Below are 26,299 nucleotides of genomic sequence, written 5' to 3' on the forward strand. Positions count from 1 at the left end.
GAACATCTCAACTCTTCAACATCATCAACTAAGATGCTGCTGAAAGGGAGTAAAATAAAGAATCCACAAGTTGTAATAACTCTAATTTACCATAAATATCTTACTAAAGAATTGAAGATTGATGGACTTCAAAAAAACAAGATAGAAGAAAAGATCCTGTAAAGTGATGAAAAAACCTCAAGAAATTGGGCTGAAAAGTAAGGTTATGAGATCGAACTACATGTAAAAAAATCTACAAGAATGAAGCTGCTGGAAAAATGTTTCTGGAACAAAACTAATGGATCACCACTGACAAAAATAACACCATAACAAGGAAGAAGGATAACAACAGCAAGTGACATTACAAGATACTCTAATAAATCTTCATACTCAGTACTTACTAAGCAATCCTCCTGAAAAAACTCTTGCACACTAGCTTCTGTGTCTTAATGCCAACTTGGTGACGGTATTGTCAACTTGGTCATATGATTAAATTGTAAAATAAAAACAAAAATACAGAAAAAATTGAATTAATTAAATTCTAAACATTTCTAGGCAGAATTGAGAAATGTCTTATTTTTGCAATCATTAATAAGATCAACATTTTTTAAAGTCACTATGAAATTGGTATGCATTAAAAAATATATATTATATTTTTTAATAAGTTTATGTGTGACCAAGTTGACATTTCTTAAGGGATTATAATGTTTATCTTGTTGCCATAGCAACACAAATTTTGTAGGAGCTCTGCAAATTCAGTTGGAAGCACTTTAGGAGTAGCAGAATGTTTTACTGCAAAAAACTAGACAATACATTGAAATTGTGCCAAAAAGGCCAAATTTTCTGAAATCACTGAAGAAACACACAGATAGGGGGCTTGAATAACAAAAGCTCTCTACCAAGATTCAAGACTCTTGACCGTAGGGTCGTGGGTTCAATCCCAGGTGGGGGACACTGCTGCTGTACCCTTGAGCAAGGTACTTTACCTAGATTGCTCCAGTAAAAAAACAACTGTATGAATGGATAATTGTATGTAAAAATAATGTGTAAAAAAATAATGTAATTTTATGTAAAAATAAGGTGATATCTTGTAACAACTGTAAGTCGCCCAGGATAAGGGCGTCTGCTAAGAAATAAATAATAATACTACTATATAGCTGGTGTGAGTGTAGGTAGGGTTCACAATATAGTTTCCAGACCACGTCAGATAAACCACAACACTATGCAGCAATACCTGTGTGTTGTTTTCAGGCTTCTGTTGTTCCTGTTGCAATGCCATCAAGCGATACATAATTAATTAAACATGACAGAAACTTACAAAAATATAGAACACCATTTTCTAGATTCTATGTTGTCTCAGCTCGCAAACACACTTAAATTGCTGCCTCATAGTGATGTTTTAAACATAACTCCATACAAAGACATGCCGTAGACCAAATTACACAATACAGAGATACTGAAGAACTAGGAGATTAAAAATAACACTTACAAAGTTTCAATTCAATTTTTACACATTTAGACTTGACTGTAGTTATTTAGCAAAACACACATTACATTACAGAGCAGACACACAAGCTAGTTACCCAGACACAATTAAACAAGCCTGGACATCTGGTGTACTACAGCAGGCTATTCTACCACTATTGTGTTTTGGCTAATGGTATATTATATTATATTATATTAAGCAACACAAATATATAAGGAACAAATTCAGAAACACTATCTACAGTACATATGAATTAGTCTTATTCATTAGGCATTTACATCTGGACAAGCTTCCTAGTAATTTTTTCGAGAAAAAAATACATGTACTGCTATTTACTGCAAGCCTTCTGTGGTTTATTTCTAGGTAGGATGTCTTAACAAAACAAAAAATTATAATGTCAGTCAGATCAAGCTGCATTACGATTTCACTGGATTTGTGTAGTGCATGTCTGGTTCTCTTTTGGTTGTTTGCAACTTAAGTTTTAATCAGTTTTATGTAAGAAATAACAGATTTACATACCAGATTTAGAAGACACATTTTCCTATTCTTTAACAGTATCACTTTTGAAAAAGATATACACTTACTGTATTTAAGAAAGTGGGGTATTGGAAAATCTAGTATAAAATATATGTGTACTGCACGTATTGAAATGGTTTTATGCAGTTTACGTGCTCAATAGAGCTGGAAAAATCTCTGTGGCCAAGTCCAGTGGAAAGTCAATATAAAGCTTAAAAGTTCCAAAAAACATCTGAATGCATGGAATATACATTTACAGTGTATTAAGCAAACACTGAAATTATCTGTTTGTATTAGAATGTGCTTTAATGAAAAGAAAACCATGTTTGTTTTTGTCATCATGAGGTTGCCAGTATTTATGAGCACCTTAAGAACAAGAAGTCTACTCTATCCCTATTCTACAAATTACATTTCCAACAGGTACAGTATTCTTGAAACCTCTTCTTCATCACATTTAAATGAGGCAAGTGGAAATAGGCAAGACTTAAAGCATGGTGTATAGGTATAGTGTCAGTTTAACTAGTTTAGGAGGTTACGATGGAGTCTGAACAAATTACAATATAAAAAGAAAAGAAACATTGTATTCCTAGGACTCCCATATAACCAAACTATTAAGACAAGGTCTACGCTACAGTATGGTAGATATTTATTCTTCCTAAACTAAGCTTAAATTAACTTTTTATTCATAATTTCAAGAAACAGAAAACAGAACAGACATGGGAGAATTCCATATTGAATTTCAGATCAAAAACAATCCTATAAGGGAGAGAGAGATGTACTACAAAGTTCAGGGGAATGATGATAATCCCTTCTTACTGAAAATAAATGAATATAAAAAGCAATTTCCCAGCTAAGACCAGTAGCTACAATAACTGCAATCCCACCTTGATCTGAATGAGTCAACTAGCCACCTGCTATGTGACATCAAAAGTGCTTCACTAGATTTGTGTAATTGCTGTCTCTTTCAGAATGGTTTGTCTTACTGAATTATCAGCAACACAATTAAAGCGCTGATGAACAATGCAGTCCCTTCTGTATTGGATGTTGCTGGGGAATAGGGGTAAGGGTAGGGTAGGCTGGGGGTGGTGCTGTGGGGGCTCCAGCCTGCATTTATTCCATTAGTGGACAGTACAGTCCACAAAAGCAGCACTTGCTGAACGCAGCAGAAAAGCACTACTGCAGTTCCTAGCATTACTTTATATTATACTGCTGTTTCACATATAGCACTGAAGATGGGAATTGTATTTTATTATTCTACAGTGTTTCTAACATTAACAGGCATCAAATACATTTTATGGCATGTTTGTGTGTATATATATATATATATATATATATATATATATATATATATATATATATATATATATATATATATATGCTGTGTGCGCGTGAATATATCTGCAAATATTATTACAGCCCGACTCATCATTGCATTTTTTTATGAACCATTTAAACACACCAAGAGGAGCAATTTCTTCAACAGGATTAGAGGTATCAAAAGCATAGTACAAAGACAAAAACATAGGATATCCGACTCATAAATATTATATAGTTTACTGGCTGACGGACGTATGAATACTTGTATTATAAAATCCAACTTCCACATAAACACACAAAGAACTGAATCTTGCGCTTGCCGCAGCTGAGAGTGATGAATTAATGTACCTGGTGCTATCGCTACACTGCACTACAGGGGACGATGTATTCCCATTCAGATTTTAGTATAATTATAAAAATACATGCATAGCTAAAGTACATTACCTGGAACAATATCACCTGTGTGTGAATCATACTCCACTGGCCATCTTATATCCCAAACGTGACTCTCATGGCTAGGTGTAGTAACGCCGCACAAAGCCTATAGCCATTGACGCACTATATTCCTGCACAAACAACAGATCCTAATACAGTATTGCGCTGCACACAACACCCCCCTTTTTTCATCCTTCTGCCTCTTTCTGGGTACAAGACAGCTACAGCCAATCGCAATCAATTTCTTTGCATAATCAGTTTCTCTGGTTCCTCCTCTTTAGTGCTCCCAAGCATGCCGTTTTTACTGCCACACACAAAGTGCCGGGAGAAGGGTCAGGTCTGCAGCGCTGTTCCTTCGTCTCTACGAGGAGAGCTGCTGTTTAATTCCCATCGGTGTACCACAATTATTTATTTAACTACTGGACACATGTAACTGTTTTGTCAAAATAGAATTAAAGTAAAAACGTTTTTATTAATTGTCTGGTAAAATAAAGGGCACCTTAGTTGTCCCCAATGACTGCATTCATGTTTGTTTGTTTTTTTTTCATTAAAAAATATCCTACAGCAAAAACAAAAATGTTTATATAGTATATTCAAATTATTCATGAAAGGGTTATATAAACCATTGTGTCACTTAGTTCATAAATAATGTAATGAATAACCTGGATTTTAATTAAGTGGTAATTACAATAGTATTATGCAAAGAAAAAAAAAAAACTGCCTATGAGTCAATACATGTGTAGATAAATGAGTGAAAGATGTGTCATTACATTACTAATTAGATACTTCCAAAAATAAAATGCTCAGACATGTTGTACAGTGTACAGGATAATATTGTAACGTGGAGGTAAAGGAAGCAATCCAGGCAGGTGTTCTGTTCTCAAATGCACGTTTTATTTACAAGAACGAGCAGTTCAATAAAATAAATGCAATAAACAATAACGAACACTTGATAAATAAAAGGGTTTAACAAACAGGCAGGTAACACACACAAAGCTAACAGTCTCTGCGTGTCTGACTCTAACTCAAAACAACAGGTTATCTCCCACAGCTGTAACACTCACAATCTCCACCCAGCACCTCCCTCTGCCAGGCTTAAATAGCCCCGCCCCCACCCCCACCCCCACCCCACCCCACCCCACCCCACCCCAATTGCAGGCATGCATTCCCGTCCCCCCACCCATTATCTCAATGCACCCACATAGTCCATCAATCCCCATGGGGGCTCTCCTGCAAATGCATGTCTGCGATTGGCTGCAGTCCCGTTGTCCACGAGAAGGGGACATTTAACTCAATAACCTGGGCTGGCTGTCGTGTGAGAGGTTCATCTGCCTCGTTGTTACACAGCCCCCCCCCCCTTAGTCCTCCTTGTCCCAGAGGGGGCAAAGAAAGTCCCGAAAACAGCAGGGCAAGCAGCATTGGCGCTGAGGGCATGCAGGAAGGGTAGCCCCAGGGTTGACAGTTCCCTCAGGCTGAGGGCTGTCGAGTCCGACCAGTGAAGTGCTCTCGGGCAAGGAAGAGATGGACACTTCAGGGTCGGGGAGGTAACTGTTCCACCCTCTGTATGGGGCGAGTCGGTCACGGTGCAGCACCACTATCTGTCCCCTGGGTGGCAGCTGCACTCAGTACACCACTTCCACCACTTGCCTGCTTCGCCCACCCTGTCCCAGTAGATTCGCTGGCGCCCGAGCGAGCTCTGCACTAATGTGACGTGCATTTTTACAGACGGAAATCAGAGAATCAGCTGCAAGACAGACACAAATATGCTTATGTTAATGCTTTGTAAGAATGGTCTCAAAATAATAGGTTTACCTCGAGAGGCTGGAGTCTTGATTGAGGTTGATATTTATGATAATAACTTGCAAAAGTTAGTAAACTGAGTGCGAAGGTTGTTGCCAGTTACTGCGAAAAATGTGCGTATCAGAGGGAATGCTGGAGTGTGGTCCTTTGGTGGAAACAACTTAATCTCTCACGGGGTTCCCCACCAATGATAAAGAAGAGACTGAGGCTTGGGAAGCCTCTGATAAGAAAAATAGTGAATTTTGCCCAGATGAATGTGTGGATGTCAAAAGTGTAGAACTGGGCTGCCACAAGCAACCGGTGCCTTGCCCTGCATGCTCTCACATGGTAAAGCATTGTAGAATAATGTTTGAATATGCCCCTAATGACCCACAAGGATTATCCTTTTCTCATTTAAATGTTGAACCAGAAGATATGAGGAGGTTAAATGGGCTCATTTGGGAAAACTAGAATGTAAATATGGGAAACCTGGTACAAGGGTTAAGGTATCCTGTAGATACCAGGTAACTGATTTAGTAAAACACACTTGTGATGCTCAGCTTTGGATCCCTAACCCATTGCCAGGAAACTGCAAAAAGGTATTTCAGAAAGGTATCACAAGGCACTTCACGTGCCCTCCAGTCTCCTGGAAGCAAACAGTACAGTGCTCCCCCTTTATAATGCGGCCCGTTATACTGCGGAACAGGTTATAAGGCGTTACAGTCATGGCTCCCATTTGCCCCATAATGCCATTACACTAACACTAGTATTCTTGTTATAAGACAGTACAGAAATAGCACGGTCTCTTAACTATGGATCCTGACTACAGTGTTATAAAGGGGGAGCACTGTACTATGGTCAGGAGAACACTGAAGGAAAAGTAACTTTCAGAAGCAAGAATGTTATTTTGAAACACTGTTAATTTAGAGAATGATTAAAACTGAAAAAGAGCTGACATAATTAAATACCCTATAGGGGCCTGTGGCAAAGTGCCCGCCCCTGTGTGTATTTTGTGTGTTATGTGTTGTATGTTGCGTGTGTTAATGTTGGTGTATAGATTGGTACACGGGATATAAACGGGTCTGTGTTTCACGTGTGTTTTAAAGTGTATAATTATATTTAGGCACGAGGATGGCACATCACTTCACGTGCAGATAAAATGTGTATAATGTGTGGCACGGGGTTGCACGTAATGAAGTCACGTGCTGGGATTCAAGTGAATAATTAATTAGTAATTGAATCCCAGCACAACAGTATATATAGATGCACATTTTCATTCAGTCGGGGTTGGGTGTTCGAGAGTGGAGAACGGGTGAGGAGAAGGAGGAAAGTAAATATAAAGTGAAATAATCTAGAAGTGTTTGTACTCACCGTGTTTGTTTGTCTCTCCGTGCACCGTTTGTTAAGTGTTTAGTACGTTTTGTTTGTCTATTTATTTTGGCGCAAGTGCCGTGTCCAGTGTTTTTGTCTGTTCAAACCTTTTATTTTCTGTTCTGTTTATTAAATGCTGAGCGCGATCACGCGCTCAGCCTCACCAAAACCCCAAGTCTCTGTCTGTTTACTTCCTGCTTCTGGTCTGACGCCACCCACTCCGGCCGTCTTTGTGACACGTGGTGTCATCGTGGGATAGCCGCGCCTCCAAGCGTCAGACCAGGAGGGGTTTTGTTTAAAAAAAAAAAAAATAAAAAAATAAAAATAAAATATATAAAAAAAAATAAATAAATAAATAATATAATGGCAGAAGACGCCACAAAGTGGCGGGACTGGTTCCTGGAGAATGCTGGGCTGGAGGCCCAGTCTCTGCCCATAGTCGTCCGCGCCCTGTGGATGATGGACAGTGAGAGATGGGAGGCATATCAGCAGGAACACACCCCAAACACCTTGGAGGAAGGTGTGGAGTTTGTCCTCAGCTACCTGGAGGCAACCATAAACGGAACAGCAGCCCAGGTAGCAGGACCACCAGCAGAGGAGTACCTGCTGTCCCCATCTCCACCAGCAGAGGGTGAATGCCTGCTGGTTTTGCCTCCACAGCCCAAGCGGGAGGCACAGAAAGATAAAGAGGTGAAGGACAGGGAGGAGGAGTGCCGCCTAAGGGCCAGGCATCCACGGCGATGTAACAAGCCATCGCCGGGGTGCCTCCTCTGCGACCAGGATCACCTGTTCGCCCACTGTCCCTTCCGCAGTTATGGGGAGGAGCCAGAGCGTCCACAGCCCAAGCGGGAGGAGCCCGAGCGTCCACAGCCCAAGCGGGAGGAGCCTGAGCGTCCACAGCCCAAATGGGAGGAGCCTGAGCATCCACAGCCCAAGCGGGAGGAGCCTGAGCGTCCACAGCCCAAATGGGAGGAGCCTGAGCGTCCACAGCCCAAACGGGAGGAGCCTGAGCGTCCACAGCCCAAGCGGGAGGAGCCTGAGCGTCCACAGCCCAAGTGGGAGGAGCCTGAGCGTCCACAGCCCAAGCGGGAGGAGCCTGAGCGTCCACAGCCCAAACGGGAGGAGCCTGAGCGTCCACAGCCCAAGCGGAAGGAGCCTGAACGTCCTACGCCTGAGTGGAAGGAGCCCGAATGTCCTACACCTGAGTGGGAGGAGCCCGAACGTCCTAGGCCTGAGTGGGGGGAGCCCGAACGTCCACAGCCCAAAAGGGAGGAGTCGGTGCATCCACAGCCCAAAAGGGAGGAGTCGGTGCGTCCACAGCCCAAAGGGAGGCAAGTCGGGGCTTCCACAGCCCTGGGACCCAAGCCACCAGCAGAGGGAAAATGCCTGCTGGTTCAGCCCCAAGAGCCGGAAGGGGAGGAGTTACAGGCTCAACCCCCTGAAAATTTTTGGGGGGGAGAGGGGCAGGAGGCTGGTGTCCCCCAGCAGCCTCTATTCATGCTGATGAGGGCAGCACGGCGCGCACCAGCCCAGCCGCCACAGCGGAGGGAGCCAGCGCCGCCAGGAGCAGAGGAGCTGGAGCTGCCTCTGCCTCCACCACCGCCAGGAGCAGAGGAGCTGGAGCTGCCTCTGCCTCCACCACCGCCAGGAGCAGAGGAGCTGGAGCTGCCTCTGCCTCCACCACCGCCAGGAGCAGAGGAGCTGGAGCTGCCTCTGCTTCCGCCCTCCGCCCGGAGCAGAGGAGCAGGAGCTGCCTCTGCTGCCCGTACCTCCACAGGGAGTACGGTGGCCGGAGCCCCAGAAAGGGGAGCTGCCGGCCACGAAGAAGGGGGACGAGGTCTTGAGACCACTTTCCCCAGCAGCAGTTTCGCTGCAGGAGTTCTTGTGGCCGGAGCCCCACAGGAGGGAGCTGCCGGCTACGAAGAAGGGGGAGGTCGGGGGACCACCTGCCCCCGCAGCTTTTTCGCTGCAGGACGGGACCAGCATGCTGTCAGCCGTGCCACTACCGGCAGGGGAGCTGACAGCATTTCCAGCCATGGGCCCACTGAAGCCTCCCTTCCCAGCCCGAGACTTTGGCCTGGACTGCTGGGTATTTAAGGGGGGAGGTGGCCGTTGAGGCCATGTGTGCTTTGCACAGGGGGGGGGGTATATGTGGCAAAGTGCCCGCCCCTGTGTGTATTTTGTGTGTTATGTGTTGTATGTTGCGTGTGTTAATGTTGGTGTATAGATTGGTACACGGGATATAAACGGGTCTGTGTTTCACGTGTGTTTAAAGTGTATAATTATATTTAGGCATGAGGATGGCACATTACTTCACGTGCAGATAAAATGTGTATAATGTGTGGCACGGGGTTGCACGTAATGAATTCACGTGCTGGGATTCAAGTGAATAATTAATTAGTAATTGAATCCCAGCACAACAGTATATATAGATGCACATTTTCATTCAGTCGGGGTTGGGTGTTCGAGAGTGGAGAACGGGTGAGGAGAAGGAGGAAAGTAAATATAAAGTGAAATAATCTAGAAGTGTTTGTACTCACCGTGTTTGTTTGTCTCTCCGTGCACCGTTTGTTAAGTGTTTAGTACGTTTTGTTTGTCTATTTATTTTGGCGCAAGTGCCGTGTCCAGTGTTTTTGTCTGTTCAAACCTTTTATTTTCTGTTCTGTTTATTAAATGCTGAGCGCGATCACGCGCTCAGCCTCACCAAAACCCCAAGTCTCTGTCTGTTTACTTCCTGCTTCTGGTCTGACGCCACCCACTCCGGCCGTCTTTGTGACAGGGCCTCTTGAATTATCTGCACCTGTTTTAACTTCGGCCTGCCACAGGACATGCTTATCTTCGGAGGAAGGGAGTCCCCTGGCACAGAAAAGTATGTTTCAGTTTCAGGGATAAAGCTCCCTGATACAACAGGTGTTTTAGCTTAGGAATTGATGCCTCTTGACGCACGATAAGGAGAAGAAAGCCCTATAAATATGGGAGCAGAATTACAGTTTGGTATCAGTCAAACCTGGTAACTCGGGCTGGCTGATCCATCTTTTGAAGAGCACCACTTTGCAAGCTGACTCAAACCATTTGTACGGAAAGACTCTCCTCATCTTTTCCTGATTTATTTAAGAAATACTACATATATTGAAGCATGATGTTATTAGGATAGGACTATTATTATTTAGCTTTAGCGATGTTGTTATATTGTATGTATTAGAAAGTGTATTGGGTGTCTTAGACTGCGTAAGGGACGAGTTGTAACAATATATCTTAATGCTATTAGTTTGCTAGACTAGACTGCCTGGATTGTCTATAAGCTAGGATTCGATGTAGATCTGCGATCATCCGAACCATTAAGCGTTAATAACTGAAGGAGTACTAATATACTCTGATTCGTTAAACTTTGAATAACCGAGTCTGTATGATTATTCTTGATTAACTGTTGTCTGGGTATGTGAAAATCTGTGAACCAATATACGAACAAAGCACTATAGGAGTTTATGCAATCTGAGTTGTCCTCCTGTTTGCCTCCCCTTATTCTACTAGAGAATTAAAGAAGTGCTTAAACATGACATTTTGCCCTAGTTTAACAGCACAGATTATTTTATTGGTAAGGAGCAATGCAAGGAAAGTAGAGGACAAGCAAAAAATAGGTCACTGTTTTTATTTATAAGATAAAATATGCTTTTCACATTTACAAAAATAAAATATATCAATCGGATCCTTTTTTCAGGGTTTCATAAAAACAGAGGCTTATTAGCTATCAGATACACCCATTAGACACAGTAGTTAACATGTCAGCATCACAGTTTGTAAAGCACTGAAGGGCACTTAAGCAGAATAAAACAATCCACAATTTATTGCATTGGTGAATTGCAGATGTGGTTGAGGACTCAGTCAGTCAACAAAATGTATTCAAATCAAAATAACTCGGTGCTCCAACTAAACAAAAACAAAACCTAGCGAGTCCTCAATCTCATCTCCAATGGAGTTCAGATACCGAGTAGCCTATCGTGCACGTATTCCATTGACTAAATAATCATTTTACAGGTTAAATAATCACATAGGAGGAGCCAACACATAAGCTATAATTGCTATATCCGGATACACACCACCGCCAGTATACGTTACAGTTCATAAACTGCACACACAAAGTAGCAGTTTCTCAAAACCCCTACCGCCGCTCCTACTTCCCAGCCCGGCATCCATGCTCACACAAACTGCACATTATCCTGAACGTTCTCCCAGCTCTCCCTCACTCTTCTTAAAGCTTTATAAAGTATTCAGCTAAAAAAATGGACTAATTAATCAATTACAACGCGATTTTCTTACACACATTCACATGTGCTTTAAAAAAACATCAATATGAAATAATCAAAGTACAATAGAAAAATGACACATCTTAAATGATAAATACAAAATAAAGTGCAAAGATAGCTTAACCCTGCTACACTTAGTTTCTCAAAGCTTCTTAATCGTTTTAAAAAAATCGCCTTGTTACGCTCGTCAGTTAGTTGTCCCTTGCCCCCCGACCCCCATAAAGTTAGTTCTGTATTTCCCACATGATTTCTGTCATCACACATTGCATTGGGCAATATTCACAATGCTATAACTCATGAGTTATGTTACAGAATGTTTTTTCAAAGTTATTTTAATTTGTCGGTTACTTTGATAATGGTCGCATTAGACTACATTGATAACTTCAAATGTTATCTTAACATGCTCTTGGCCAACAACAAATTGTTTTTAGACATTAATTTACAAAATAACTGTGATAATATCTCTTGTTGGTTAAATACCGGCAAGCATGCTTGTCGGCCTACAGCAAAGTAGCAGGCTGATGAACATGAAATTATTTATTTGGGTCATTCCATGTCTAATTGACAAATGGTTCCCATATAACCATGTTTGTTTCTTTCAGTAGATACCTGAAATAGTTAATTACAGGCTTTTTTTAGGAATTGCTAGAAACACATTAACAGATCATCCTTATTATTAGATCATTTTCTGTTTCAGTCTTCACATTCTGGATATTTTTTAGCATCCCTGTTGCCTCACTGGAGCTCAGAATCATGCCTAAAATCTAAGTAGTGTATCAGGTACACCAGAGTGTAAACATTAACCTGTCCCCCTGCAACATGGTATGACCTGTTGCCAAGCACTAATCCCCCACGTACTGTTTACACCCTTAATGAAGTGGCGACTTTTGTCGATGGCGACTTTTGTCGATGGCAACAGATGTTGCCAGCTTGTCGCCTCGTGTGACCACCCTGGTCAACACCCTGGCAACAACCACTTTAGGACGATGTTCTATTTTTCAGGAAACAGGAGGGCAACGTTTTCAATACCAGCCAATCATATTTGATAGTATTGTCACATGATAATAATGATATAGACCAGGGGTGTCCAATCCTGGTCCTGGAGGGCTGGTGTCCCTCCTGGTTGTTGTTCCAAATGTGCCCTAAAGTACTTAATTAGAACAATAATTGGTCCAATTAAGTAATTTAGGACACAGTTGGGACAAAAACCAGGTGCGACACCGGCCCTCCAGGACCAAAATTTGACACCACTGATATAGACCATAAAGAGACAGACAGCGTATATCAGTGGTTCTCAATAGGCGGCCCGCGGGCCAAATACGGCCAGCCAAGGCTTCCTGCGCGGCCCGCCAGCTCACCTTAAAAATGAACAAAAAATAAAAAATTGCTATGATAATACATCATTCACGTCTCGTCTAGCAGTAAGTATATACAGTTTACAAGCAGTATAATGCGCTGCCTATCAATTTGCTCTTATGGATCTTATGCTCTCGCGATTGCATCAGACAGTACGTTCAGCTAGGACACCGCCCATTTTTTTCATTATTAGTGTGATGGAAATGGAGCCAAAAATGAGTGCAAGCGGGAGTAAACGTCGCAAAGTTGACAGCGAAAACCGTGCATTTAATCCAAACTGGACGGCAGGTTTTCTGTTTATTATGCCAACTCATTTAAATGCAAAACCTTTGTGTTTAATATGCCAAACCACTGTAGCAGTCTGCAAGGTCGCCAACCTGAAACGGCACTTTGAATCAAAGCACAGTAATTTCAACACGGCCTATTCTCCTGGCAGTGTCTTAAGACGTGACAAAATTGAAAGTCTGAAGTCTTCATATCACATGTCAAATTTGATTCTCACAACATCAGCGAATGTACAGGAAAAAACAACAGCTGCTTCTCTTTGGGTAATGTGGGCACTAGCTAAAAAGAAAAAGCCTTTTCTGGACTCTGAGCTTGTGAAGGAGTGCACGTTGGAATTGCTGGACAAGCTGTTGGCTGGAGATAAAAACAAAGACGACATTCTGAACCACGTGAAGCAAGTTCCACTGTCTGATTCCACAGCAGCACGAACAGTGGAGATTATTGGCGAGGATTGTCTGTCAGCACTGCTTTCCGAATTGAAAAATACCAAATACATGTCTCTTGCAGTTGACGAATCATGCGATTTTACTGACACTGCCCAGCTATCGTTGTTTGTTAGATTTTATGATGGTGAAATCTTCAAGGAAAAATTTCTGTGCTTAATACCAATAGAAACCTACACTACAGGAGAGATAGTTTTTGAAAAGGTAAAAGTCTTTTTTAATCAGCATGGATTAGATCTGCAGAAAGTAAACCTGCTTGTTACAGACGGAGCCTCCTCCATGACAGGGAAAGCGAAAGGCTTTGCTTCCCGTTTGACAGTGATACACCCTTCATTAAACACTCTTCACTGCATCATTCACCAAACTGTCCTGTGCGGTAAGTTGTCTGGTGAATTGAAAAAAACAATGGATTTTATGATGAGATTAGTGAACTACATACGCTCAACTTCTAGCTTGCAACATCGTCTTTTTCAAGCACTTTTGCAGGACGTTTCAGCCGAATACAATGATCTGTTGCTGCATAGTGACGTTTGAAAGAAATAATAGAATTTCTTTCAAATCAGAAGACCAGCAAGGCTGTTGAATTACTGGAATTTATGAATGATGTTCCTACAATGTCCCGGGTAGCTTTTCTGTGTGATATTACTGGTCACTTGAATTCCCTCAACCTGCAGCTGCAAGGCCGTGCAAGCAGTGTCTGTGATCTGTTTGAGAAGGTGTGCGCGTTTCAGAGGAACCTTGAAATCTTTAACACTGACTTAACAGGAAAAATGTTGCACTTTCCCACATTGCGTGTTGTTGCTACAGATGACACCTCGATGAAAATGATGCAAGAATCCATGAACAATCTCATCAAAAACTTTCAAATGCGATTTGAGAACTTTAAAATTCCAAAGGATGTGCTTTTATTTGTTCGGGATCCGTTTGTTGTCTGTGCTGACGGACCTTGCCCTTCTGAAGCGAAGAACATTTTTCATTCAATTGATGAAGGTGCCTTTCAATTAGAAATTGTAAGGCTCCAGAGTTCAGACGTCTTGAAAGCAAAATTCAGAGAAGTGGGACCTTGTGATTTCTGGACTCAATATGCTGACCAATTTCAGAATAGCCAGAACTTAGCCATCTTTCTTTTAACGATGTTTGGATCGACGTTCCTGTGTGAATCAGGGTTTTCCTCGATGAACATTATAAAAAACCAACACCGCAGTCGCCTCACAAATGAGCATCTCCATCAGTGCATGCGCCTTGCCCTAACTTCCTACAAACCAGTCTTCACAAAACTTGCCAGAGAACGACAATGCCACCTCTCCCATGAGATCGACACAAACACAGGTAAGAATGTAATTTTATTTACAATTTATTAAACTTAGTTAAATTATAGACACTAATACTGTACTTAGTTTGCAACTAATATATATCTTTGCAGTTTAAGTTATTTTGCGTGTTGGGAGTTTCTATTTTTTTGTCAACTAAATTGGCCCGCGGGTGGATCTAACTGAGTATCACTGGCGTATATGGTACATTTCATCCAATTAATTATATGTAGGCCATAGATATGTAATACAGAGTGTATGTGGATAAGTGAATGTTAATGTCCATGATTACAATAACATATTAAAACTATGAATACAATTATCTTACAATAATAAAATGCACATATAACCCCAAATCATAACATCTTTTATCATTAACAGTAAACAAAGTGAAAAAAATTCTAAAATCTCAGGTCTGCCTTCTTGCCCTCCAATGCCTAGAATTAAAAGTATTGAAAACATTGTTTAAGGATAATGAATAATGTACATAATAAATATGTAGACCTACTAACTAAATTACTAATGTACACCTTTTTGTTTAATTAAGAAGGAACTACAGGTTTGTTAATGTAATTAGTACCTACAGTTAGCAAAGACGGGAAGCTCCAGGTTTGTGTCTGTGGCTGGAGCAAAGTGACAACGGTTAGGGGTTTGAAGATTCATCAAGGGAGAATGAAATGCTTGCTACCATCTACGCATATGGAAGCGAGAGGTTTGGAGTTGAAAATAGAAAGGAGAAAATGTGACAGAGCAAATGAATCCTAGTCAACAATCTCCCTCCCGACCTGTGAGGGCGCTATATAACAGCAGCAGTGTGCCCCGTACTGGATGGTTTGGCAGTTCATTCCAGGGTCAGTCAGAAATCGGCCATCCAAGAAGGGGGCGGAGTCACAATACCAGAAGTCATTGCCTTAATACGATAAGCGATGTGTCAGTCATGGATTGGAGGATACGTGATTGCACTAGCTACCGTGGGGGAGTGACTAAGGGTATTTCAGGGGATGTGACAAAGCAATCTGTTCCTTTATTATGGTTGCGAAACCGAGCACTGAAAGAACCATAAAACAAAACCTGTGAGTGTTTGTATTTGTTTTGTTAATCACTGTTTATTTGTATTTAGCAGATGGCTAACAACCGGAAGCTGTCACTGTTCCAGACAGCCAAATATTGCACTAGTCATGAAATAACTGTGTATTTACCACCAGCACTGAAGCACCATGAGAAAAGACGCAGAGCCGTGCCTGTATTCTTGTGTTATTATTTCGGGACTGAAACCCTGTTTTGCTTGTAACAACCTCCCCAAATTAGAAAGTATAAAAAACTACATTAGAGGGAAAAATTAAATTCATCAAATTCAAGTGTATTGTAACATACAGACATACAAATGACATAGAACTCTCAAACACAGACAAATACTGACACTGCAGCAAACCAACCAACAATAACCAGAGAAACACATATATTCCCAAAAATAATTGCCACTGTTGCTTGCCCAACCACTTATAATTTATTTTGAGCACAACAGTTAATAACTTTAAAGTTCAGTCTCTGCATTGTGTAAAGAAAACAATCTCTCAAAATGTAGAACCAAAATGAGATTAACAGTCTCATTTTGGTTCTACAGTCTCAACTGGTCTCGGACTGCTTGGATATATTGTGAAAAGTGTTGAATTTAAATTAAGGGAAGTAATGTTAAAATGCATTAGTAAGACCTCATCTAGAATATTGTGTTCCGTTCTGGTCACCTCGTTACAAAAAGGATATTGCTGCTGTAGAAAGAGTGCAAAGAAGAGCGACCAGAATTATCCTTGGTTTAAAAGGAATGTTTTATGCAGGCAGGCTAAAAGAATTGAATCTATTTAGTCTTGAACAAAGAAGACTATGTGGTGATCTGTTTCAAGCATTCAAAATTCTAAAAGGTATTGACAATGTCGACTCAGGGGACTTTTTCGACCTGAAAAAAGAAACAAGGACCAGGGGTCACAAATGGAGATTAGATAAAGGGGCATTCAGAACAGAAAATAGGAGGCACTTTTTTACACAGAGAATTGTGAGGGTCTGGAACCAACTCCCCAGTAATGTTGTTGAAGCTGACACCCTGGGATCCTTCAAGATGCTGCTTGACGAGATTCTGGGATCAATAAGCTACTAACAACCAAATGAGCAAGATGGGCCGAATGGCCTCCTCATTTGTAAACTTTCTTATGTTCTTATGTTCTTACCACTCCCAGGCAGTAGGATAAACCAATAGCAAAAAAGGGATTTTATTTCACCCAGATTCACCCCCCCCGCGCTCTCATCAAATGAAACTGGTGCCTAAAACAATTAGGAACAAACACCTGCAGTGAATTCAAGCTAATTAAGCAATTTAGAACATACCTGACTTCAATTAACTTTGCATGCTACTAGAAAGCCTATATCAAAGCCTGCGACCATTGCCAACCTATTCTGACAATAACATTATTTATGTAACAGGGTTACATGCTTAGCTGTGCAACTACACATTGCTGTGTAGTTGCCAGCATTACTATTTAACGGTGCCAAACTGTTTGGACCATGAACACTGTTTTTTGTCGTTGTTTGAGCACTGCATCACCTCTACACCTGCGCACTACAAGCCACTTTGCCACAAGAAAGTACAAACTATTCCTGTATTGTCTAGACGGCAGCAGGAGATTGAGTGCTTAGTTAGAGAAAGGAGGCAGTTGAGGAAGCAATGAAGGAGAGCAGAACAAACAGAAGGAGGCACTCAATTTATTACAAAGGGTCATAAAAGATAAGCTTGCAACACTGCGCAGAACTGAGCGCCTACGGAAACACTGCAAAAAGAAGGAGCGTGCAAGAACTAACTTTTATAAAGACCCATTCAAATTTGCAAAGAAGTTATTCACCAGGGAGACAAATGGCACATTAAAAGCAACTAAGTCTGAGCTGGAGAGATATCTCAAGGAAACGCACACAGATTAAAAAAGGCAGGAGCCTATGTTGATTCCTTCAGACATCCCACCTATCAATCCACCAGAACACCAAATAGAGGACTGTGCACCTAAGTGGAAAGAAATATAGCAAGCTGTGAAAAAGGAAAAGACTTCATCAAGAGTGCTCCTGGTGTTCTACGAATCCTGTGGAAATTGATGAAAGTAGCATGGGAAAGACAGGCTGTACCAAGAGCAGGTGGGGTCTTTGTGCAGAGCAACAGACAGGCTACAGTTAGTCAACTGACAGTCCAGTACAACATGTAAGAAAGACCCATAAAAGAATGCACAACTCGTCGTACCTTGACACAAATGGGGTATGGCAGCCGACGACCTAACAGAGTTCCACTTCTTTCAGCAAAACACAAGAAACTGCGGTTGCAGTGGGCTGAGGAACGAAAACACTGGACACTGGAGGATTGGAAAAACATTGCCTGGTCTGATGAATCCCAGATCCTGCTGTTACATGCTGATGGGAGGACTAGGGTATGGAGAAAACCACATGAGTACATGCATCTATCATGCCGTGTGTCAACATTGCAGGCTGGTGGTGGTGGTGTGATGATGTGGGGTGTGTTTTCATGGCACACATTGGGCCCCTTGATAAAAGTGGAGCAACGTTTGAATGCCACAGGATATCTGAACATCATTGCCAATCACGTGCATCCCATCATGGCAGCAGTGTATCCATCTGCTAATGGATTTCTTCAGCAGGATAATGCCCCATTCCCCAAGGCTAGGATTGTCCAGGAATGGTTCCATGAACATGACAGTGAATTCAGCTTACTGCAGTGGCCTGCCCAGTCACCAGATCTCTATCCAATTGAGCATCTGTGGGATGAGATGGAACAAGCTATTCGGAGTAGAGATCCACTACCAGCCAACTTGACACAACTGTGGGAAGCATTGGAGTCAACATGGGCCAGCATCCCTGTGGAATGCTTTCGACACCTTGTAGAGTCCATGCCCCGACGAACTGAGGCTTTTTCTAACGTGTCCCATATATGCTTCATCGTATTGCAAGCTTTTTCTTATCAAGGCCATCCTTAACTATATTAACATGCTGTGCCTGCATGTCTGGATCAGGGTCAACACCAGGAACATTTAGATACATCAGCTAACCACAATTTGTGTCAGCATTTTTCCACTTGTTTTTCCACTCCAATTGTCAGTCTTCTCTTTCGTGTAATATAGACTAGGTGGCTGGCATTGCACATCTTAAACAGTTAAATAAGTATACATAGAATCAATACAGTAAGTATTAGATCCAATAAAACTTATACCATTATAGCCATGTTTTACTGGCTCAATTGAGTAAATTCACTCAAAATTAGTTTGCTTAGTATCATCCTTCCATCACATCCCAGACTTTAGTTTTTGTGTCCCATTTAGTATTATAATGTCGTGTCTTCTGTGAGCTTCATATAGTATGGAATGTTTCAGAACCTTGAAGTAGCCCCCCCAAACCTCGCCCTAAAAACTATAAACTGATACATAGACACTTTATTGGTGAGTGAAAAAGCTACCAGGCCACTTTCAACTTGCACCCAGCCTTAGTTATGAATTACTATGTAGCTTCTAACATTTGCAAACTTTAAGAAAAAAATCCAAACATTTGCATGTTCAAACAGTACTTTGTCGTCATTATTACAATGTAACAATACAAAACGCTGGAGACAACGAGGGTCCAAGTTCAGTGTTTACATTCAGATTTATTTGGGGGTGCAGAAATTCTTCTACAGTCTCATTCATTAGATACTGGTTTCCACTACCAGCAGCTCTCGCACGCAATATTATTTAAGTTTTAGTGGTGTGCTGTTCTGCTTTCATCTCGGCTGTGCTCTGCAACATGTGTGTGAGCACACAACTATGCACATATCATGTGTGCTGCCATGTTTGTTGGGAAACAAATTATAGATAACACATTTTGATGCACTGTGCATATCCCTTTTCATCCTCCCCAGTAATATGCAAATGTTGCGTGTTATAATATGAAAACTATGGTGTGTGTATATATATATATATATATATATATATATATATATATATTCTAAGGGGTGCTTTAATTAAGTTGATGTTCCTATTGTAGTGTTGATCCTAGACACAATAAGAAGATTAGAGTGAGCAGATTATAGTACACTGTCCAAAACAAAATGTGATTTGATAACCATTCAGGTAGATTGCTACTGACACTCTTCTGAATTCACCGTCAAAATATGTTAAGATTAGATGACAGGTGTTAGTTCTAGCAAATAACTGCGATTCTGCATGAAATATGAGTATTACATTTGCTCTGTTTTGTCATTACCTGTGAAATGTATAATAAACTATTTTCAGCTATTTTCAATATAATTAGAACAGTCCAATAGGATAGAGCCAAGCTGTCTGTAAAAGATGTAAAAGGTTCAGCATTTCGAGTGCATTTCAGTCACTGGTAGCTATTAACACTTTTTTTCTGTAATTCTTTAAATAATATCATTCTTGGATCTTAACTGTAACACATTTTATGACAATCCCCCCTCGAATCTAGCCTTGTGGAAGTGTTACGAATTCTACATTGTAGCCAAATCAAATGTGTTGGATTAACTGAAGTGAACCCAAGTACTGAATGAGGATGTGGATAGTTTGTTATTTTATAACAATGCACAATGCATTTATGCTATAAAGGTTGTAATAAACAATACTAAATTGTTATCGATAGTAATAACATACCATAGAAATAGTGTCATAAAAACATATAACTCCCATAGGCATTTATAAATAAGACATACATACTTTAAAACATGACATGTAGCTTAACAGTTGTAATGTATTTTTTTCTTTTTTTTAAATTCTTTTTTTTTATAAGAACACATAAACCTTACTTTTCTAGGTTTATGTATAATTCACAGTCATACTAAGACATACATGGACTATCCTTTTTGTAGCAGCTAGATTTAATCTATAAATGCAAGCACTATTGCCACCATCTGGATTTTTAATGGTACTGCATTTAAAACAAAAAAAATCCCTTTTCAAAAAGTAAAATATCAAATTCTCAGGGTTAAGGTTGAAATTGGAATAACATATGGGAACCTATATTGGGAATTATAAGTAATGTAGAGGTTTGTATTAATAAATCTGTACTAATTTTGTAAAGGTTTTATAAATCATATCGTCATTAGCCAATCAGAATATTAGATTTATTTCAAAATGCTATAAAGTATATTACAGGTTCTTTATCCCAACACTGCCTATATTAATAGTATATTAATAGTAATATACTGTAGATTTGTGGGGGGACTAGCCTTGGTTTCAAATAAAAAAAAATAATAACTTGGGTTTTAGTGTTAGGCAGGTGTGAGCAATGTGGTCATGCAAGCAAGTGTGTGGAAACAGGGCTTCACGACTGCATATGATACTGAGCTAAAGCTGGAAATCAATTTGAACAACAAAGTAAATTTCAGAAAAGGAGCAACTTCATTGAGTAATAAAAACTTTATTCTGTACATTTGGTTTATTGTTTACATTTGCGAACAGAACACCTCACTAGACCACACTATATACCCCAATATAACTACAGGGCAGGCAACCAAATGTATAAACCTCTTGTAGTGCCTGTAACAGGGGAGTTTGTTATGTGTGTGGGTCATCACTGAATAATAATGAGGCAGGCACAGAGCCTTGGGTGTTGACACGCCTCACAGGTACGCAGATTTAATAAACACAAGTGCTGACACGAGTACCAGCAATGGTAGTCCTAGTGTTACATTTAATATTATTATTATTATTATTATTAATAATTATTTCTTAGCAGACGCCCTTATCCAGGGCGACTTACAATTGTTACAAGATATCACATTATTTTTACATACAATTACCCATTTATACAGTTGGGTTTTTACTGGAGCAATCTAGGTAAAGTACCTTGCTCAAGGGTACAACAGCAGTGTCCCCCACTGGGGATTGAACCCACAACCCTCCGGTCAAGAGTCCAAAGCCCTAACCACTACTCCACACTGCTTAAAAATAAAGGTTTGCCACACAAGGTGCGCACCAGTCCCACTAAAAGGAACGTCCCGCTCCAGGAACCTACTACTCTATGCAAACCCTCTCTACACTTTTTGGGATCAACATCCCCTAAACTGACTTACTTCTGGGCTCTTGGAGTCCCAGCCTTCTCAGAGACTCCTGCCTCTTCACACGGCCTTTTCAAACAGCCTTGGCTGGGCAATGCCTTTACGATCACCAGCAAGCAGTATACACTCTCCTTCTCGCTGTAAACACAGCACCTGATTGTGTAGCATGGTGGTGCAGTCACCTTTTGAGTTTTTTTAGCTCCACCCAGCCTCCCCGGGCACGCTCCCAGCCAATCAGGACCTCCCGATAAACTCAACACCGGGCGAGCCTACCTGCTCAATTTGTTCCTTAGCAATTTGTTGCGCGTCCCAGCTACTTCCATAAAGGCACACATGCACTCAAGAACCAGTGACAGGGTCTCCTTATCATATATCCTCCCCCTCAGAATGGCATCACCGGTCCATTTGCTACCTCCGGCTGGTTCCTCTTCTGATTGGGCTTGGGTCCCCGGTTGTCTTCGGCACCATCTCAAAGGGCCCGAGAAATGGCGACAGGGGACCCAGTCGGCGTGGACAGGAAGACCGGAGCACAGGCTGGTTCTTCTGACTGCGAATCCTAGCAGCCAACTGCTCTGTGCCTATTCTGCCTTGTCTCAGCAGGACAAGTGACATCCCACTCTGACACCATATGTAACATGGGTTTGTTACATGTGTGGGTCGTCACTGAATAATAATGAGGCAGACACAATGCAATGCGTCTCCTGTTGCGTGTCCCAGCTGCTTCCATAAAGGGATACATGCACTCCAGAACCACAGTGCCCCATACATTTTATTTAAATTATAAATATAAAATTAGCAATTATATTGGTCTCAAACACTAAAACAAAGGACAGAATTTGCATTTCTGGTTTCTGCTATCAGAAAAAGGTAGCAGTTGCTGTGTACTGAACTTTAATTGTAACCTTGAGTGCCACATCCACACTGGACGTGAGCGATGCGAGCGAATAATTTAGAAGTCACTGCAGTCTAATGAGAGTATCCACACCAGACGCGAGTGACGTCACTTTGAGAAAATTTTGCTTTGCTAAAATAGAACCTGTTTCTATTTTTTTTCGTCGTGCGACTGGAATGAAACTGACCAATCAGAAGCAAGGTTAACATCCTTGACATGTCAAACATATGCCTCAAAACACGTCACACCTCAAAACAGAAAAGTTATTTTATAAGGTGCAGCAGTATCCATTATTATATGATTGCAAATTGAATAAAGACAATGCCTGGGTGGCTTGCAGGTTCTTAAGCAAGTTGCATAAAAATAGGTTTATTAATAAGCAAAAATAAACCGGACAGTCTACATATCCAGCATTTTAATGAAAAATGTGCACTTTTGCAGGCTTTTAAAAATGACACAAAAAAGGTCCCGCATTCACACAACTTGAACATGTGACCTAATTTTAAGTTTTTTGGGTTTTTTTTGGTTTGTTTGTTTTTTACGGTAAATATCATTTTGTTCACTAAATTGTTCTGTGGCACAAATCTGTGACAAGAAGATGGTCTTTACATACGCAAACTTACTCCATTTATAAAAATGTATTTTGTGTTTATGATTTTAAATCCCCCCTCGCCCCAATGTTTTGTATTAATTGTATTTATACTTGTACTGTGATTCTTGAAATGTATTTTTGTTTACGACTGTAAGTCGCCCTGGGTAAGGGCGTCTGCTAAGAAATAAATAATAATAATAATAATAATAATAATAATAATAATAATAATAATAAAGATGGTGATTATGTAGTGCTTAACAACAACGTAATAATAATAATAGTAATAATAAAAAATGTTGCACTTTAAAATACTTAAAGTTAATAAACAAAAAGGATTCAAGAAGGAATTTGTAAAGAAACACAATTGAGATTTCAGCAAGTTGGATATATAAATGTATAACAATAAAATAATTTTGTTGAAAATATCAGTTCAAATATACAACTATTGTCTGCTGACAGCTCGAGATGTACCAGGCTTCAAATCAGATTACTACGACTGGTACCACAAAGAAAAAAAAAATACTATGACTACATCTGTACAATTACTACTACTAATATTATTGTTATTATTATTTATTTCTTAGCAGACACCCTTATCCAGGGTGACTTACAGTCGTAAACAAAAAATACATTTCAAGAATCACAGTACAAGTATTAATACAATTAAGAGCAAGATAACATATAATGACTTCAGTTCTAGTAAGTACAAGTATATTACAAAATACGAATCAATATCAGAGCAGATAACCGTGTCAGTGATAGTTACATCAGGATACGATTAAATGCAAAATACTACAGATTGAATAACACTAGTGGCAGATTACAGTACAGTACTCTGTAAAGTACAGGATTAAATGAAGTAAAATAGGGAGCAGATAAGTGCAAGTAAAGCACATTAAGGAAGAGTGATAAAGTGTAATAATGATAACAATGAAACTGTTGGATATATAGGGATGTTCAATAACTCCGATCTATAGATTTTACAAGTCCAACCTGTATTTTACAATGGAGCTGCTGGAGGTCAGAGTGGTAACCTTTTATCAAAACAAGACCTATTTTGTAATGGGACAGCCCATGTCTAGTATGTCCAATAGGAATGCATGGGCGGGGTCATGTATTTATTTCCAGTCTTTTGGATTGTTTCCAAGTCGTGTCTGGTGTGGATTGACATTCGGCGACTTCGCTCGAGTCCAGTGTGGATGCAGCTTTATTCTCCATCGTCCTCCTTTCCTCCTCCGCTATGCTGCTCCTCCACTGCAACGGCTTCATTTTTTATTTATTTATTTATTTATTTATTTATTTATTTATTTGGTTTACTGTGCAATTTAATAAGATAAAATGTATCTACACTAGCTCTATGCACAATGTATATTAATAAAATTATATTTTAATGAATAAAAATAGGAACATCATATGTATAATTACTTAAAGTAAAGCGATTAAATAAACTCACCTACTTATACAGGATTTTGCCTGGCGATCTTTAAGAGCATCAAACTTCTCAATGGTTCTCTGAAGTCTGGTATCTCATGGAGCTGTTTCTATACAGCATCGCTAATGCATTCAATCGATCCTGTTTCATCGTGTTTCTTAAAAACGTTTTTTATCTTCTTGAGAGTAGAGAAACATATCTCTGATTGTGCCATAGTCATGGGTGTTGTGATTAGAATTACTAACAGAAAGTTCAGTGTGCAATCTTTCTTTGTTTAGCATTGGATATACATGCACTGTGTCAGTTAATTCTTGCATTGGTTGTGTCTTTCAAACAAGTCACTTTGCAATTAACTTTGCACTAACCAGATGTTTTTTGAATGCAAAGCATTCCTTTGCATTGGCCATTATTATGTCACACGCTTCTTGTGCCACTTGTCTGGGAAACCAAACTTTCGACTGTATTAAAGCATTCAAGGAGATTCTCTCAGTGCTCATAGACGATATTAACTGTCCGAATATTGAAGTTCCAGCGCGTTGCTGGCCCTCTCAGAAGTCTTCTGCCTACTATGGTATTCAGAATCTCAGTCTTTTTTGGAGAACGTGAAAAGAATGCAGGAAAGCCAGACAAATCACAAAAAAAATTCTTACTTGTGAGATTTTAGATACATCTTGCGCCATCATTAGGTTTAGCTGGTGAGCATAGCAATGAACATAATACTCATTTTGGTATCTGTCCTTCACCTTCCTTTGGACCCTGCCAGTTTCTCCATGTATCACACTGGCACCATTGTAGCTTAAGCAATACATTTCTGTTTGTGCTCAGAGAAAACCAAATTCAGCTGATCAAGCAAAGTCTTTTAAATGTGTAAAACCTTTCAATATCTTTACAGTTTCCATCACTGTCCCGATAAACCAGTCCTGACTGACACTTTGTCGACACATCAGCTTGTATAGCCACATATCCGGTGCTTCTCAGCTGCTGGACAATGTACTCCCTAGTCACGACTAGCACACAGTGGAGCAGTTCACTCTGAATGGTTTGGTAAAGTGCCCTTAAACACTGTTGCAGTTTTCACATGCTTATCCATTGCATTGTCTATACTGGATACAAAATCCACTTGACCCTGAACACTCCTGGATTCAAAGTTGACTCACAATCAGTTAATTTACAAAGACTGTACCGGTGTCATGTCAATTTATGCTACCTATCAAATGTTCCTACTTTGCGTACTGCACATGCCCAGACTATTTTCCCCTTGCACTACGCATGCCCAGATTTTTTTTCCTTGCAGACCGAGGACACCCATCAAAGACCACTATCAGTCTTTGGATATGAAATACGTGTTTTGTAGACATTTTATTCCACATGTAACTAATTGGTTTTATATTAAGCACAGACAGCTGCTGTTAAGGAACATTAAAGTGTACTACAGAGGGAGTTACATTTTTTTAAAGAAAAAAGAAAAAAAAATGCACCAATATGCTGACTGCAAATTTTCTACATTGAAGCTGTATAATAAACAACCTCAAGTACACATTTGTAAAATTGTTTTGCAAAGATATTATTATTATTATTTTTATTATTATTATTATAGATATTTGGCTTGTGTGAGTTCTGATACTATTTGTATGTTGTTGATATTAGTTTGAAAATAAGTAATGTTAATTCTATTACATGATTTTAGTTATGCTATGTAACTTTTAGAA

At 40.2% G+C, this 26,299-nt stretch overlaps 1 protein-coding gene across 3 annotated transcripts in view; it reads right to left on the reverse strand.

Moving 5' to 3' along the window:
- Window positions 1–3,873, reverse strand: part of LOC117435482 (E3 ubiquitin-protein ligase HECW1) — a 189,535-nt gene extending 185,662 nt beyond the window's left edge. For 2 of the 3 annotated variants that reach the window (XM_059014511.1, XM_059014498.1), the window contains exon 1: window positions 3,743–3,873. In XM_059014511.1, the coding sequence (XP_058870494.1) occupies window positions 3,743–3,772 (30 nt within the window). In that variant the 5' untranslated portion in view covers window positions 3,773–3,873. The remainder of the gene's footprint in view (window positions 1–3,742) is intronic. The other variant, XM_034058677.3, reaches the window with a different exon arrangement.
- Window positions 3,874–26,299: the final 22,426 nt, after the last annotated feature.

The sequence above is a fragment of the Acipenser ruthenus genome, chromosome 3 (genome assembly GCF_902713425.1).
Source record: "Acipenser ruthenus chromosome 3, fAciRut3.2 maternal haplotype, whole genome shotgun sequence".
In the NCBI taxonomy this organism is placed as follows: Eukaryota; Metazoa; Chordata; class Actinopteri; order Acipenseriformes; family Acipenseridae; genus Acipenser; species Acipenser ruthenus.